The sequence below is a fragment of the Ictidomys tridecemlineatus genome, chromosome 5 (genome assembly GCF_052094955.1).
Source record: "Ictidomys tridecemlineatus isolate mIctTri1 chromosome 5, mIctTri1.hap1, whole genome shotgun sequence".
Lineage (NCBI taxonomy): Eukaryota > Metazoa > Chordata > Mammalia > Rodentia > Sciuridae > Ictidomys > Ictidomys tridecemlineatus.
Genome location: NC_135481.1, coordinates 187,730,192 through 187,748,004, shown reverse-complemented (window position 1 = coordinate 187,748,004; position 17,813 = coordinate 187,730,192). Strand labels below are relative to the sequence as shown.

At 38.0% G+C, this 17,813-nt stretch overlaps 1 protein-coding gene across 1 annotated transcript in view; it reads left to right on the top strand.

The window, feature by feature from the left end:
- Nucleotides 1–14: 14 nt before the first annotated feature.
- The window catches only part of Rab22a (RAB22A, member RAS oncogene family), a 57,218-nt gene continuing 39,419 nt past the window's right edge, over nt 15–17,813 (top strand). The window contains exons 1-2 of the mRNA XM_078051879.1: nt 15–323; nt 1,173–1,252. Of these exons, the coding sequence (XP_077908005.1) occupies nt 288–323; nt 1,173–1,252 (116 nt within the window). The 5' untranslated portion in view covers nt 15–287. The remainder of the gene's footprint in view (nt 324–1,172; nt 1,253–17,813) is intronic.

Genomic DNA, 17,813 nt, shown 5'->3' with positions numbered 1-17,813 from the left:
TGGCTGCCGAGGTGGGCGGGGAGGTCAGGTGACCCGGCCGGCGTCCCAAGATGGCGGCGACGGTGGCGTCCCGGAGGCCGTGGCGGCGTCCCGGCTGCTGAGGCGGCTCCGCGCGGCTGGCGGCAGGCGGGCCAGGCCGAGGGCCGGCTTACGAGCGGCCGCCGCCTCTGCGTGCCCCGCGGCCAGGGCCAGGCCGTGCGGCGGCAGCGCCGGGGGATGCTCGTGCTGGGCCGGGCCTCTCCCTCAACTTAGGGCGGCGGCGGGCCCGCGGCCGGGGCTCCCAGGCCATGGCTCTGAGGGAGCTCAAAGTGTGCCTGCTGGGGGTGAGTGGTGGCAGGCCCCGCCGGGAGGCCTCGGGAGGCCGGGCGGGCGGGTCCCCGGCGCCCGCGGCCCCTCCACCCCGCCCTGTCCAGGGCCACTCGCCACCTGGCCGCGCCCAGCCGAAGCCCGGGCGCGAGGACCCACGGGGACCCCCTCCCCGGGGCGCAGGCTGCTCGCCTGGGATGGCTGGTGCAGGGTGGGAGCGGCCAGCCCCCCCAGGGAAGTCCGCAGGTCTGGAGGTCGACCAGCAACACTGGCCTCCTTCCCGTCTGTTGAACTCGTGGGACACCCTGACACTTCTTGCAGAGTTACTTCGCGAAGTAACTCTTCCCGCGGAGAGGGGGTGTTCAAACCAGGAAACCCCAAAGGCGAGCTTGCAGCTTGGGTTTCCTGTCTTGTCAGGGTACTTTGGCCCTTTCAGAGTCTTCTGAGGTTGATGCTCTCCTTCCTGAGTTTCTGCTTTGAAGATGAAAAAGAGTTCCCACAACTAGGCTGTTGCCCTCCGAATAGAGTGGGGACAGGATTCATCAGGGATACTCAACTAATTCAGGAGCTCAGAGTTTACAAATACATGTTGGAAAAAGCAAGTATGTCACTTTTCACATAAAGCAGAAACTTCAAGTGGTTCAAAGATCCTGATGTCTTAAAAACTGCAAAACACTTCCCCTATGACACATTTGAACTCTCCTATTTAAGTTTTTATGAAAACCTCTTTTGTGCCCCTCAACTTACAAAATTTGATACACATCTAATATTATTTTCCTGAAATCCTGAACTTATACCATAAAGTTGATTTTTGCACTTGCAAGCAGATTCACTTTTTCATAGTCGCACGTCTCATTCTCTTTCAGGATACAGGTGTAGGCAAATCCAGTATCGTGTGGCGGTTTGTGGAAGACAGTTTTGATCCGAACATCAACCCAACAATAGGGTAAGAGATTAAGCTTAATTAATATACATCTAAAGGCACTTAGGAAATTCTTCCATACAAAAAATGTGTTACAGGTATAGCCCCTGCTGCCTCAGGGAATTCGAGTTGCTGATCCTCAACATCTCCAGGACTTGAAAGAATACCATGAGGTCTGGTGTATTTTAGGAATATATTTTCTTAAGTCTTAGGAGTGAAAACTTTAAAGTAAAAAAATAGAAATTTGAATCTTGCTTATTGTTAGAATAGACATAGAAGCCATTTATTTATATATATATATATATATATATATATATATATATATATATACACACACATATATATATATACGCACACACACAGGTCTATAAATATCAAGAATTGCATCTTGAAGGAAGGCAAATGAAATCAGGTCCTGGTACCATTCTTTTAGCCCTATCAATTAGAAAATACTCAGATGGTTTTAGTCCTTGAACAGCAGCAGGATGGGGTCCAAACCCTTGTCATACATTTCTGTGCTGTTAGTAATGATGCATTAATAAATTAATGTTGAGATGTGAGGCCTCTGGTGTTTTGGAGATAGAGTATTAAGTGTCACAGAACTAATATTTAATGTGAGAAGTATTTTGTAGTAGCTTTGTTTTTGTTTTTTTTTTGTTTTTTTTTTGGTACTGGGGCTTGAACTCAGGGGTGCTCTACTTTTGAGCTATACCCCTGGTTCTTTTTATATTTTATTTTGAGATAGGGTTTTGCTGAATTGCCCAGACTGGCCTCAAAGCTGCCATCCTCCTGCTTCAGCATCCCTAATAGCTGAGATTACAGGCATGCACCACTGGGACTGGCTGTTTTATAGGTTTTAATATTACATTAGGCTTGTAAAACTAAACAGCTGCTGTGCTCTATTTTTATTGTCAAACGCCCACCAATCAAATGGTTTTCTCCATTTAAAGAAAAGTTCTGAGGAGCTCATCATTAAGATAAAATACGGTTTTGTGCTCTATACAGATCATTTTCTGCTTCAAAGAAAAATATGTTACCAGTCCATGAAGGGAATTGCCATCTGATTATCCCCTGAGAAACTAAAAACTCCTATTGTCAGTTCATGTCTGCTTTGTTAAACTTTATTAAACATTTGAGGTCATGAGAATGAAATCCACCACCCTTTCTGCAGTTAAAATGCCTTTCAGTATCCTTCAAGCAAGAACTGGGTATGTGCACATGTTTAAAGCATGACCTCACCCTCCTCAGGGCCTGCCTGTCACTACCTGCACAAGAAAGTGAAGTGATAGGAAGTGATATCAAGTATTGCTGATGATTCAGAGAGTGACACACTTCACACTGAGTCAGAGCCCAAAACACAGAACCCACAGAACCATCTTGGTTAGTCCTGAAAGAGGAGAGAAGAAATGAAGGTACAGTGTCATGGGCCTCAGTGTGGCTAGTGCTGACTTCCCCTCTCCTTGTCATCAGCAGCTCCTCTGTGCCACATATTTGTGGCCCCGAGCTGTCTCCTCTCTTCTCCACCAGGAAAGAAGAAGCCAAGGCTTTCTCTTTCTCCTCATTTCCTTCTTGCTCCCTTCCTTGTTTCTTTTTTCTTAGCCTCAAAAGGTAGCTTCTTCCCTCATGACCAACCCCAAACATACCCTGGAGCTCTGGTAGCCCACCTCTTCATCACTTTCTTCTCCTTCCCGTACCTTCTTGTCACAGCCTGCAAACAAGCTTCCCATCCACCCGCCTCCACTGCAAGGACACGGTTGCCCAGCCCTGCTGCTCAAAGCATGTAACTCCTCGGCTGCTGTTCTCTCCATAGCCACTGTCATCTCATCAATTCTAACCCACCATGCCATTAAAACAGCCTTCTGTGGGTATTGATCACCATTAATTACCAAACCAGTAGGTCTTTCGCCCTCCTGTCCCTCCCTTAAAAAGATTTTTTTAAAAAATCGAGTATTTAAAGAAAAGAAGTGTACCAATTGATGTGAGGGACACTAAGTAGAAGAAAGTTGGAACCACACACTGGGAAGGCTGAGCAGGTTGAGAGGAAGGGTTGGAAGGCTAGAATGGCAGGACAGAGCAAAAACTGGAAAGGTGGCCAGAGGGGCTGCTAAGACAGCAAGGACCAGGCCTCTAGGCCACCCTGGGCCCCAGAGATGAGGGCAGATCCAGCATTGCAAACACATCCCCAATTTCTTGGAGTGAAACTCCTCTGTCTTCCCTAGTTCCCTTCTTCTGCCTGTGGACATACTACTCACTGTTGTCTCCTGGCCTCTCCTGCTGATGAGGAGCTATGTCCTGGCTCCCATATCTTCCTGAAATCCCCCTCTCCCCTTTCACAGCTGGCCTTCCTCTGGATAGTATGACCCAAAGTCAATTTCTCTAACCTTTTCCTTGGCCCATATCGCCAACCCATGATTTGGACCTATTCTTACACAAAACTCAGTATCTGTCCCACTTCCACTCCTAAATCTTTCACTCCTCCTAAATTTGGGTTCTTCCTTAATGGCCCAAGTGTTTTGAATAGTGGGGAAGAGCCTGGGCCCTGAAGAACTGTGCTGTGCTGAACTTGAATTAGGCCCTTCACTTGAGCCACCCTGTTGGGTGTAGGGAGGTCCTAGTCCTGCCTACACCGTGGGGTGGTTAGCAAACATTCATTCAGTCTCTTGACACAATGGACACAGGAAGTGTGCAATAAATATCGGTGATTGTTAATGCTAGGACTCATCTCTTTCGACCCTCTCCTTACATGCACGGGCATCCTCATGTCCCCTCCTAACTCACTGTCACTAGCTCCTGTCCTGGCCACCACCTAAATATCCCAATTATTAAAGGCCTCATCTCCTCTTATTAGTGTGGGTCTCACGCCTGTGGTCTCCCTGGACTGTAGTTCTGCCACTTACTAGTCAATGAGTCCTGGATAGTTGACTCTTAATCAGCAAAAGAAAGGTAATGCTAGGTAGGATCTCACTATTGTTAGGAGATTCCATGAGAGAGTGCACTAAGGTTTTTGCAAAAACCAGTAACATTGGGGCTCAATAAGTGGTAACTTGTTATTTTTCAAATATTTCAGTCTTTTTTACTTTATTTTTGTCAAAGCAATGTGTATGTGGTTTTTAAAACATATGAGATGGTGACACAGGGCTTTTAAGGAAATATGACTGTCCCCATTCCATTCTGACCCATTTCCTAGAGACAACTACTGTTGCCATGAAAATCAACTATTTTTTCTGGTCTTTCCTCCAGATTTTGTTTGTAATGTATGACTGGTAGATCTCTTCTTCTCCCCTTTCCCCCTCCCCCAATCAGTTTTAGGCAATATCTACTGATTTTTTTTTCTTTGGAATGTGAGAATTTGACCTTTCTCCTCTTCCCAGCACCTGAACATTTGCCCTTCTCTATCTTTGCATTAAAGTTCTGTCATTGAACTACACTGATAGCTTAGTGTTAACAGTAAGGTCCTGGGCTGGGGATGTAGTTCAAGTAGTAGAGTACTTACCTTGCATGCACAAGACCTTGGGTTCTGATCCCCAACACCACCACCAAAAAAAAGAGACAGGCCCTCAAACCAAAGTGTCTTCACCTCCCAGCTTTAACACTCAAGTTGCTCTGTGGACTTGAGCAAGTTATTTAACCACTTTGTTATTTAATTTGCTCATTTAGGAATACTCTGTGACATCTTTCTTAAAAGGTTTTTGTGAATATTGAGTTAAAATACAAAACTTACTTGGAATGATACTTAACATACAGTAAACATTCAGTACTTCTTAGCAGTTTTTTGCTTTTTCAGTACTGAAAATTGAACCCAGGAGCCCTGTACCACTGAGCTACTACTCTAGTCCTTTTCTTTTATAGACACATGCCACTGTGCCTGGCTAGCGATTGGTATTTTTAAATAAACTTCTAAAGCTATAATTTTGAATTCTATAAATGGAATTAGACAGTGTATGTTCTTTCAAGCATTGTGAGATTCATCTGTAATTTCATGTGCTAATAGTTAATTCATTTTTATCATCATATCATAATATCCCACATTTGGATGAATGTCCCACATTTTATTGATTCTATTCTTGTACATTTTGTTCCTCATATAGGGCTATTACATACAATTGTGCTATTTGTACACACATCCTCCTATGTGCAGAATATTGTATGTATCTTGTGCCTGTATTTATGAATTTTGTTGGAGGCTATATACATCTGGTAGTGAATATTGTTGGGTCACAGGGAAATGTATCTTCCAAAGGATTAAACCAGTTTACCCTTCTCACCAGCAGTGGACAGGAGTTCCAGGTGCTTCACACCCTTTGCAGCATTTGCTGTGTCTTTCCTTTTATTTCTTTTGGAGGTATGTGATAGTATCTCATTCTGGTTTTAGTTTCTATTTCTCTAATGATTAAAGCTCCTGAACACTTCTTCCTGTTTATCAGCCATTTGGATATTAACCTTTTTGAAGTGTTTGTTCACAAATCATGTCAATTTTTCTCTTGGATTGTTAGTCATTTTCTTAGTGGTTTGCAAACATCGTGTTTGTCTTCTGTATACTACTCACGTGTTTTGCAGATGTTTCTCACACTGACTTTTTCACTCTTTGAAAGGGTCTTTGAATGAACAGATGTTCTTATTTTTAATGTCCATTTAATCAGTCTTTCTGTTTTTGGTGAGTGCTTTTTAGGTCTTGTTTAAGAAACTTTGCTTTACCAAAATGATGAAAATGTTTCCAGTTGTAGGAACTTTGTTTCACTTTTAAGATTTAGATCCAATAGTCTATTCCCTTTTCTTTTTTTATAGATCATGCAGCATACCCTGCTGCTATTTGCTGAACCACCATTGTCCTGAATTGATCTTACATATTTATAAGGCTCTGTTTATGGATCTTTTATATATTTCTTTGGTCTATGTTTTCAATTGATTATACTGAAATATAGTTTAACTACATTAAAAATGAACCCATTTTAAGTGAACACTTTGAATTTTTACACATTCTTACATCTGTGAGATGACTACTGCAGTCAGGATCATTATTCCAATAGATTCCCTCTTGCTTCTTTCTGTTGAGTTCCACCTTTCCCCCCAGCTCCAGGCAACCACTGAGAAGCCTTGTTACTTGAGGTTGTATTTACTTGTATTCATGCATCAATGGTTCGTTCCTTTTTATTACTGAGTAGTATTTCATTGTTTGCTATGTAGCACAATTTATTAAGTGTTTTCAGTTGAATACAATGCTGTTACAAATAAAGCTGCTCCAAATATTTATGGGCATATCTTTGTAAGGAAATATATTTTGTTTATATATGTAGGAGTGCAATTTCTGGGTCGCATGCTAAATATGACAGTTTTCTAAGAAACTATCAAGCTATTTTCCAGAATATTTGTACCATTTTATGTTCTGTCAGGCAATATGTGAAAGTTCAGTTGTGTCTTTTTAATTTTAATTATTCTATTGGATGTATAGTGATATTTCACAAGCTTTAATTTGTATTTTCCCATGGCAGATGACATTGCTCACCTTTTCATCTGCTAGTATCAGTTCATATCTTTGTCTATTTCTCATCAGGTTGTTTGTTTTGTACCTTTCAATCCATAGCTTTTCCTTTTCTTAGCAATATCTTTTGAAGAATACAGGAGTTTCAATTTGATCACATTCAACTTATCAGTTCTTTTTATGCTTCATGTATTATATGTCTTATGCATCCAAGATCACAAAGATTTTCTCCAAAGTTCTAGAATTTTTACATCTTCATACTTTTTAAATTTGGTCAACGATTTTATTTCTAACAATTTTTATTTACCAAGTGAGATAAATGCCAAGGATCCTTCTTAGTATTTCCTGTATGTCAATTTAGTTAATCCTAGCAATATTTGTTAATTTTGAATTTTGCATTTATTGCATTAAATTACCATGGCACCATTCTCAAAAATAAATTGATGCATATGTGTGGGCTTATTTCTGGACTTTTGGTTTTATTCCATCGGTCTAGTTTATGCCAGTGCAATACTGTGTTTGTTGCTATAGTTTTAGTTTTTAAAACATAATGTGGTCTTAAAGTCTGGTAGTTATCTAATTGGGTCCTTATTTCTCAAATTCGTTTTGGTTCCTCTAGGTCCCTGGCATTTTTGTACAGATTGTAGACTCATGATGCCCACTTCCTCAAGAGAGTCTCCTGATTTTGATTAGGAACACAATGACTCTGTTGACGCATTTGGGGAGAATTGACATGTTAACAGTATTGCATCTTTTGATCTATAAACATGATATATGATGTATTTCTCTGTTCTTTTAACTTTTTATCAAAGTTTTTTAGTTGTTACACAAGTCTTGTATTTATTTTGTTAAACTTACCCCAAAATATTTCATGACTTTTGATGTTACCATAGTGGGGTTTTTTGTTTGTTTCAATTTTCTTTGCTAATAATACATAGACACAAAATTGGTTTTTACATAACAACCTTGTATCCTGTGACTTTGTAAATTCAGCTAACTTGGAGAGCTTTTTGTTTGTTTGTTTGTTTTTATTTTTTTGTAGATTCCTTGGGATTTTTTTTAAGCACATAATCCTGTCAGTTGTACTTCTCCACTACCAAACTACATGCCTTTTATTTCTTCCACTTGCCTCATTAACAAGTAGACCTCCAATACCATGTTGAGAATTAATGTGAGCCAATATTCTTCTCTTAGTTCTGATTTTAGGAGAAAATCATTTAGTCTTTTACCATTAAATTAATGGTTGATCTAGGTGTTTTATAGATGTCCGCTATCAGGTTGAGGATATTTCTTTCCATCCCTGAATTAATGAAAAAAAAAATTTTTAATTGAAAATTGTGTTGTGCTGGGTGCAGTGGCACATGCCTGTGGGCTCAGGAGGCTGAGGCAGGAAGATTGTGAGTTCAAAACCAGTCTCAGCAAATTAGTGAGGCTCTAAGCAACTTAGCAAGACCCTGTCTCTAAATAAGTACAAAATCTGCTAGGAATGTAGCTCAAGAGTTAAGTACTCCTGGGTTCAATCCCCAGCATCAAAAAGCACACTGTTTTTTACTTTATCAGGTAGTTTTTAAAATATATTTGGACTTTTTTTTTTTTTTTTTAGCTGTTAATATGGTGACTTTACAAAAATTGATACTAAAACAGTAAACAATGTTATGTTTCTAGGATAAATATCTCTTGGTCGTTATGCTTCATACATTGTTGGATTTACTAAAATTTTGTTAAGGATTTTATGCCTCCATGTTTATGAAGAATATTGGTCTTTAATTTCCTATGATGTCTTTCTCTAATTTTGGTATGAAGGCCTCATAAAATGAGTTGGGAAGTGTTTTTTGCTTTGTTGGAAGAATTTGTGTAGAATTGGTGTTATTTCTTTCTTGAATATTTGGTAGAATTCAAAAAGCCATCTGAGCAGAAAATTTTTAACTATAGAATTCACTTTTATTATTAAATATAGGCCTATTCAAGCATCTATTTCCTCTTCTGAAAGCTTGGCTAGTTTGTGTCTCTCAAGGAATTAATTTATTGGCATTAAAATTGTTCAGAATATCCCCCTGTTGTCCTTCTAATATCTTTAAGGTCTGTAGCAACAAGCCCCACGACCATTCTTTTCCTGTCGAGAGAGGTACTATGCCCCAGAGATTGACCCCAGCCTTTCTTATTTTTCTTTTGGACATGGTATCCCTGAGTCACCCAGGCTGGTCTCGAACATGCTATTCTCCTGCATCAGCCTGGAGTTCTAGGCATGTGCACCAACCTTCTTCCATTCTCTATTAATAATTTGAGTTTGCTCTCATTTTCCCAGTCTGTTTAGTATAACTTTATCAATTTTATTGTTCTCAAAAAAAAAAATCAGTTTTTGCTACCTTCTTATTTCTGTTTTTCTACTTAATTGATTTTTGTTTTTACTTTTTTTCCTTCCTTTTGCTTACTTTGGCTTAATTTGGTCTTTTCCTAGTTTGTTGTTGTTGTTTTTATTGTTTCTTTTTAAATATACATGACAGTAGTATGTAATTTAACATACATGTATGAACTTATTATAATATTATATTATAACTATATCTTATTATAATTAGGATCCCATTCTTGTGGTTGACCATGATGTAGAGTTACACTGATCATGTTTTCATATATGATAATAGGAAAGTTATGTTTTGTTCATTCTATTGTCTTTCTAATTCCTATCCCCCTTCACTTCATTCTCTTTTGTCTAATCCGGTGAACTTCTATTCTCTCCCCACCATTATTATGTGTTAGCATCTGCATTATCAGAGAGAACACTGGGCCTTTGGATTTGGGGGGTTTGGCTTATTTCACTTAGCCTACTAGTCTCCAGTTCTATCCATTTACCAACAAATGCCATAATTTCATTCTTCTTTATGGCTGAATAATATTCCATTGTGTATATTTACTATGTTTTTCTTTATCTATTCTTCTATTGAAAGGTACCTAGGTTGGTTCCATAACTTAGCTATTATGAATTGAACTGTTATAAATTGATGTGGTTGAATCACTGTACTATGTTGATTTTAAGTCCTTTGAGTATAAACCAAGGAGTGGGGTAGCTGGGTTAAATGGTGGTTCCATTCCATGTTTTCTGAGGAATCTCCATACTGCTTTCCATAGTGGTTGCACTAATTTTCAGTCCCATCAGCAATATTTGAGTATACCTTTCCCCCCACATCCTCGTCAACATTTATTGTTACTTATATTCTTGATAATTGCCATTCTGTCAAGAGTGAGATGAAATCTTAGTATAGTTTTGATTTGCATTTCTCTAATTGCTACAGATGTTGAACACTTTTTCAAATATTTGTTGATCAATTGTATTTCTTCTTCTGTAAAGTGTCTGTTCAGTTCCTTAGCCCATTTATTGATTGGGTTATTTGGTTTTTTTGGTGTTAAATATATTATGAGTTCTGTATATATCTATAGATTAATGCTGTATCTAAGATGCTTGTGGTAAAGATTTTCTCCCAATCTTTAGGCTCTCTCACGTTATTGTTTCCTTTGCTGAGAAGAAGCTTTTTAATTTAAATTCATCTCATTTATCCATTCTTGATTTTACTTCTTCCACTTTAGGAGACTTGTTAAGGAAGATCCTAGGCCAACATGGTGAAGATTTGGGCCTTTTTTTTCCTTCTATTAGGCACAGGGTCTCTGATCTAGTGCCTAAGTTCTTTACCCACTTTGGGGTGATTTTTATGCAGGGTGAGAGATAGAGGTTTAATTTCATTTTGATACATTTGGATTTCCAGTTTTCCCAGCACCATTTATTGAATAGGCTATCTTTTCTGCAGTGAATGTTTTTGGCATCCTTACTAGGGTATGAGATTACTGTATTTATGTGGGTTTGTCTTTGTGTCCTCTATTTTGTACCTTTGGTCTCCAAGTCTATTTTGGTGCCACTTCCGTGCTGTTTTTGTTACTACAGCTCTGTAATATAATTTAAGGTCTGGTATTGTGATGCCTCCTGCTTCACTTTTCTTGCTAAAGATTGCTTTAGCTATTCTGGGTTTCTTATTTTTCCAAATAAATTTCATGACTGCTTTTTTCTATTTCTATGAAGAATGTCTTTGGGATTCTAATAGGAATTGCATTAAATCTATGTAATGCTTTTGGTAGTATGGCCATTTTGACAATGTTAAAAAACTGCCTGCCCAGGAGCAAGGGAGATTTTTCCATCTTCTGAGGTTTTCTTCAGTTTCTTTCTTTGGTGTTCTGTAGTTTTCATTATAGAGGTCTTTCACCTCTTTTGTTAGATTGATCTCCAGGTTTGTTTGTTTGTTTTGTTTTGTTCTGTTCTGTTTTTTGAGGCTATTGTGAATGGAGTAGTTTTCCTAATTTCTCTTTCAGTGGATTCATGGCTGATGTATAGGAATGCCTTTGATTTATGGGTTTTGATTTTATATCCTGCTCCTTTGCTGAATTCATTTATTAGTTCTAGAAGTTTTCTGGTGGAATTTTTTGGATCTTCTAGATATATGTCATCAGCAAATAGTGATAGTTTGAGCTCTTCTTTACCTGTTTGTATCCCTTTAATTTCTTTCTTTTGTCTAATTGCTCTGGCTAGAGTTTCCAGGACTATGTTGAATTGAAGTGGTGAAAGAGGACATCCTTATATTATTTCAGTTTTTTAGAGGGAATGCTTTCAGTTTTTCTCCATTTAGAATGATGCTGGCCTTAGGTTTAGCACATATAGCTTTTACAATGTTGAGGTATGTTCCTACTATCCCTAGTTTTTCTGGTGTTTTGAACATGAAGGTGTGCTATATTTTGTCAAATGCTTTTTCTGCATCTATTGAGATGATCATATGATTCTTGTTTTTATGTCTATTAATATGATGAATTGTGTTTATTGATTTCCATATGTTGAACCAACCCTGCAACCCCTAGGATGAGCCCCACTTGATTGTGGTGCACTATCTTTTAAATATTTTTATGTGATTTGCCAGAATTTTATTGAGAATTTTTGAATGTATGTTCATCAGGGATATTTGTCTGAAGTTTTCTTTCCTTGATGTTTCTTTGTCTGGTTTTGATATTGGGGTGATATTAGCCTCACAGAATGAGTTTGGAAAGCTTCTCTCCTTTGCTATTTCATAGAATACCTTGAGTAATTTTGATGTTAATTCTTCTTTGAAATCAGTTGAGAATCCATCCGATCCTGGGCATTTCTTGGTCGGTAGGCTTTTGACGGCGTTTTCTATTTCATTACTTGAAATTGATCTGTTTAAATCATGTGTGACCTCCTCATTCAGTTTGGGTAGATCATATGTCTCTATAAATTTGTCGATGTCTTCAATATTTTCAATTTTATTAGAGTATAAATTTTCAAAATAGTTTCTAATTATCCTCTGTATTTCAGATATGTCCATTGTGATATTTCTTTCTTTATCTTTTATTTTGGTTCTTCTCTCTTTTTCTCCTCATTAGCATGGCCAAGGGCCTATCTATTTTATTTATTTTTTCAAAGAACTAACTTTTCGTTTTGTCAATTTTTTCATCTGTTTCTTTTGTTTTGATTTCACTGGTTTCAACTCTGCTTTAATAATTTTTTGTCTTCTATTGCTTTTAGTGTTGACTTGTTATTCTTTTTCTAGGTCTTTGAGATGTAATGTTAGGTCATTTATCCATTGACCTTTTTATTCTTTTAATGAATGCACTCAATGCAATAAACTTTTCTCTAGTACTGCCTTCATAGTGTCCCAGAGATTTTGATATGGTGTATCAGTGTTCTCACTTACCTCTAAGAATTTTTTTATGTCATCCTTGATTTCATCTACTATCCTTTCATCATTCAGTTGTGTATTATTTAGTCTCCATTTGTTATAATAGCTTCTATTTTTTGTTTTATCATTGATTTCCAATTTCATTCCATTGTGGTCTGATAGAATGCAGGGTATTATCTTGTGTTTTTTTGTATTTATGTGAGTTGCTTTATGACATAAGATATGGTCTATGTTAGAGAAGGAGCCATGTGCTGCTGAGAAGAAAATATATTTGCTTGTTGTTGGATGAAATATTCTATACATGTCTGTTAAGTCTGAGTTATTGATTGTATTATATAGTTCTGTAGTTTCCTTATCTAGTTTTTGTTTGGAAGATCTGCCTAGTAGTGAGAGAGGTGTGTAAAGTCACCCAGTATTATTGTATTGTGGTCTATTTGACTCTTAAAACTGAGAAGGTTGTTTTTTGTTTGTTTGTTTGCTTGTTTTATGTACATAGATGCTCCATTGCTTGGGGCATAAATATTTATTATTGTTATGCCCTGCTTATATATACTTCCTTTAAGAAGTGTGAAATGTCCTTCTTTGTCTCTTCTGATTAACTTTGGTTTGAAGTCTACTTTTTCCGAGATGAGACTGGAAACCCCTGCTTGTTTATGCAATTCATATGAATGATTTATAAATCCTTTTACCTTCAGCCTGTGATGTCTTTGCCCATGAGGTGAGTCTCTTAAATTAAGACAGCATATTGTTGGTTCTTGCTTTTTAATTCAATCCGCCAGTCTATTTCTTTTGATTGATGAGTTTAGGCCATTAACATTCGAGGTTACTATTCATATATGATTTGTATTCCTGTCATTTTGATTTATTTTGGTTTTTATTTGTCTTAGTTTCTCATTTGGTTGAATGTCCCTTTAGTGTAAATCCTCCCTTTGCTGGTTTTCACTTCTTTTTTTCACTTCATCCTCATGGAATATTTTGTTGAGAATGCTCTGTAGTATAGGCTTTCTAGTTGTGAATTCTTTAATTTTTGTTTATCAGGGAATGTTTTAATTTCATCTTCAAATCTGAAACTTAATTTTGCTGGATATAAAATTCTTGGTTGGCATCCATTTTCTTTCAGAGCTTGAAATATATTATTCCAGGACCTCCTAGCTTTGAGGATCTGGGTTTAGAAATCAGTTGAGATCTGAATTGATTTCCTCCTATATGTAATTTGATTTTTTTTTCCTCATAGCCTTTAAAATTTTGTCTTTATTCTCTGTGTTAGTCATTCTCATTATAAATGTGTCTTGGTGTGGGTCTGCTGTAATTTTGTACAATCGGGGTCCTGTAAGTCTCTTGTATTTGATTTTCTATTCCATTCTTTAGATTTGGGAAATTTTCTGCTATTGTATCATAGAAAAGTTGTGCATTCCTTTGGTTTATTTCTCTACTCCTTCATCTGTTCTAATAACTCTTAAATTTCATCTTTTCATGTTATCCCATAATTCTTGGTTGTACTATTCATGGTTTCTTACCATATTCTCTGCATATTCAACTCTACTTTTCAGATTATATATTTTGTCTTCATTGTCTGAGATTCTGTCTTCCAAGTGGTCTAGTCTGTTGGTGATGCTTTCTATTGAATTTATAATTTGGTTTACTGATCCTTCATTTTGAGGATTCCAGCTTAGGTTTTTTTCATGGTCTCTATATTGAAATGATCTTTCTCTTCCTGTATTTTTTTTTTATTTCACTCCTTATACTATCCTTTACTTAACAAAACATTTTAACTACATACAGTCTGAACTCCTTCTGGACATTTCTTCTACTGTGCTATCAATGCCTTCCATTGTTGAAGCATCTTGGTTTGTTTGGGGCACTTTATTCCCTGTTTTTTCCTGTTGTTAGTGTGCTTTCCCATCTAAAAGTAATTCTATCATGTAGAATTACTTTTAAATTCTATCATGTAGACCTATAGTGTTCCTGAAAGTTTCCAGTGTTTCACCTTTACTGGTGAGACCAATATCAACAACACACAGTTTAAAACAATATATAGCCTTAAACCTAGTAGCTCCCACTAAGGCATCTATTGCTTTTTTGCATTAAACCAAAATGATGAATTCAGTAACTGTCTATAGTACAAACAGAATATTTGTTAAAACTATTTACAATTTTAAATGGTGAATGATAGAACAGAGATAGTGTAGTACGCAATATTCGCAAGGGAGGAAGAGAGAAGCTAGAAGTAAAAATTCACAGGAAGAGTGGAAGAGGAGCCAACAGAGATTGGCTGTTGGTTGGAGAAATGTTAGATAGAAAATCCAAGAAAATAGACAAGATCAAGGAAGAATACAAACAAAGAAAAAAACTTAAAGACATAAAAATACAACAAAAATGCAAAACACCATTCATATGTCATTGTCCTCCACACACTGATGCATAAAAAACATCCTGTTCCAAATATGGTAGAGAGATTAGTGAACCAAGGGGCTGGAGATGTGGCTCAAGTGGTAACGTGCTTACCTGGCATGCGCGGGGCATATTTTTATGTGGTGCGATCCTCAGCACCACATAAAAATAAAATAAAGATGTTGTGTCCACCAAAAACTAAAAAATAAATATTAAAAAATTCTCTCTCTCCTTTCTCTCTCTCTCTCTCTCTCTCTCTCTCTCTCTCTCTCTCTCTCTCTCTCTCTCTCAAAAAAAAAAAAAAAAAGAGATTAGTGAATCAAAAAATAAATCTTGCTGGAAAGTCAAACTTTCTCTGTCAGTGTTCAACAGTCTCTCAGCTCTGTCTCTGACATCTCTTGGGATCACCAAACCCAGATTAGCCCTCACAAACCCAGTCTCTATCCCACCGATCTGGGCTTCAGATACCTCAGACTTAGTCATACTGCAGTCCCAAGATCTCAATGCTGCTCCTATTTGCAGAGAGAACACCAGGGATACAGTTATGCAAAGGAACAACCCCAAAAAGCAGCAGCAGAACAAAGGCCACCAGCACTCTCAGCAGGAATACCCCAGGCTCCTCCAACCCGCAGGCACCCCCACACTGGACCTGCAGGTCCCAGCTGAAGTCCTTTACAGACTCTTGTGGTGGTAATCCTCCTGACACCAGGCTCTGGCTGATGTCCCAAAATGGGTGCAGCCACATGCAAACAAACCTGGAGTCTCCCCCAAAGCAGTCCTCTAGGCTATGGTAGCAGCAGTAGTGGCTGTGGTTGTTGGCAGCCGGTCGGCAGTAGCGGAAGTCTGCAGCTGTGGGGGGCAGCGTCACCAGGCTCTCTCCGGGAGTCAGCAGCAGTGTCTGCTTCAGTTGCATCTGGGGCAACGGTTTCTTCTGTGGAAGTAGCACCCAGAAAGAAGACTTCCCGCAGTGGAATCAGAGGCAGAAGCAATGGTGCTAGTGGTGCTGGTGGTGGTTGATTGACAAGAGATTTCTGGTTCAGCAGCAGCAACACAGAGGTAGAGTCAGAATTCACTTCTGAAGTAACGAAGGTTGTTCCCAGAGAAGAGACCTCAGGGCAGGGCAGCAATGTCTGCCTGGCATCCATGTTTTTTAAGAGCTTGGTATATAGCATTCCAACACCTTTTAACTTTGCAGGCCTGGATTGAGAAATCAGCTGAGATGTGTGTTGGTTTCCCTCTAAACCTGACATGTTGTTTTTCTCAGGCAGCCTTTAAAATTCTATCCTTATTCTGTATGTTAGGCATTTTCATAATAATGTGCCTTGGTATGGATGTGTTGTAATTTTGTACATTTGTGGTCCTGTAAACCTCTTATATTTGATTTTCCATTTCATTCTTTAGGTTTGGGGAAATTTCTGATATTGTTTCATTGAAAAGATTGTGCATTCCTTTGGTTTGTATCTCCACCCCTTCATCTATCCCAATAAATCTTAAATTTGGTTTTTCATGTTATCCTATAATTTTTAGAATTTCTGTTCATGATTTCTTAACATCTTCTCTCTGTGGTCAACTCTGTTTTCAAGATTGTATATTTTGTGTTCATTGCCTGAGATTCTGTCTTCCAAGTGGTCTAGTCTGTTGGTAATGCATTCCATTGAATTTTTAACTTGGCTTATTGCTTCCTTCATTCTGAGGATTTGTGCTTGATTTCTTTTCATAATCTCTGTATTGAAGTGATCTTTCATTTCCTGCATTTTCTCTCTGATTTCACTCCTTTCATCATCATTTACATCAGATCAGTTTAAATATGTATTTTCTAAATTCCTTCTCTTATCATTTCTTCTACTGTGGTGTCTGTGGATTCTGCTATTGAAGTTTCTTGGTTTGTTTGGGGTGATTTGTTCCTTTCCTTTTTCATGTTGTTTGTGTACCTACACTTCTAACAGTGTGAGTCTGAGGCATTGAGGTTTCTACCCTGTGGACTTACGATGTCCAGCAAGGTTTCCAGTACATGGCAGTTGAGGGGAAGACAAATAATACAACCACCAATGCAAACAATATACAGCAATAAACCAAGTACTTCCTGTTGTGATGTCTACAATGTTAATTGTTGCAATAAACACAAAATGCCCACAGTGATGTGAGTTATTTCTCACAGTAATAAAGTAAGTTTGCAAAGTGTTTACAATTTTGAATGGTGGACTGGGAGAGAATGAAATGATATAGAATGTGATGATTATGATGGAGGAGGAGAGAAAATAGAAGTAAAAAGCTAAAAGAGTGAAAGAGAACAACAGAGTTTTGGCTGTTAGCAGAAGAAAAGTGAGAGAATTAAGAGAAACCAATAAGTAAGAGGAAAAAATATATATAAAGTAAAAATTTTAAAAATAAAAATAAAAGAATTCAAAACAAAGTCAAAATATACTAACCAAACATCTTATTCCTCATAATACTGATCCATGAAAAAATAACTGGCTTCAAAAAATGCTAGAAATGAGAAAAAACAAATATGAATATGTGTAAATATCCATGAACCATTCAGTTCACAATTAAACAGAAAATAGGAAAGGGAAAAAATAAAAGTAAAAATTTAAATTAAAAAGAAATCTTGATGTAAAATTAAAGAATTTTTACCGTTAGAGTTCAAGTGATTCTCAGCTTCCGTTCTCAACAGTGTTAGGTGGGGTGGCCTGGAGGGGGACACCACACCTCAGGTTATGGTTGCTGGAGTTAAGAATAAATACCAGAAATACCGTAGGCAGAACTCTTAGAGGCAGAGTAGTTTGTAGACTCTTCGTGAATGACGATTGGTCCGATGATTTTAAATCAAAAGCACCTCCAGTGCCCAGCAATTGCTGGTCCACACTGAAGGACAGGTCTCCAGGGATCTCCAGTCATGCAGTTGAGGAGCCAATGCTTAGTGCCCTCCATCACCTGCGAATCCCACGTTTCCATGTCTTTTGGGTTCTATCTCCAAGCTCAA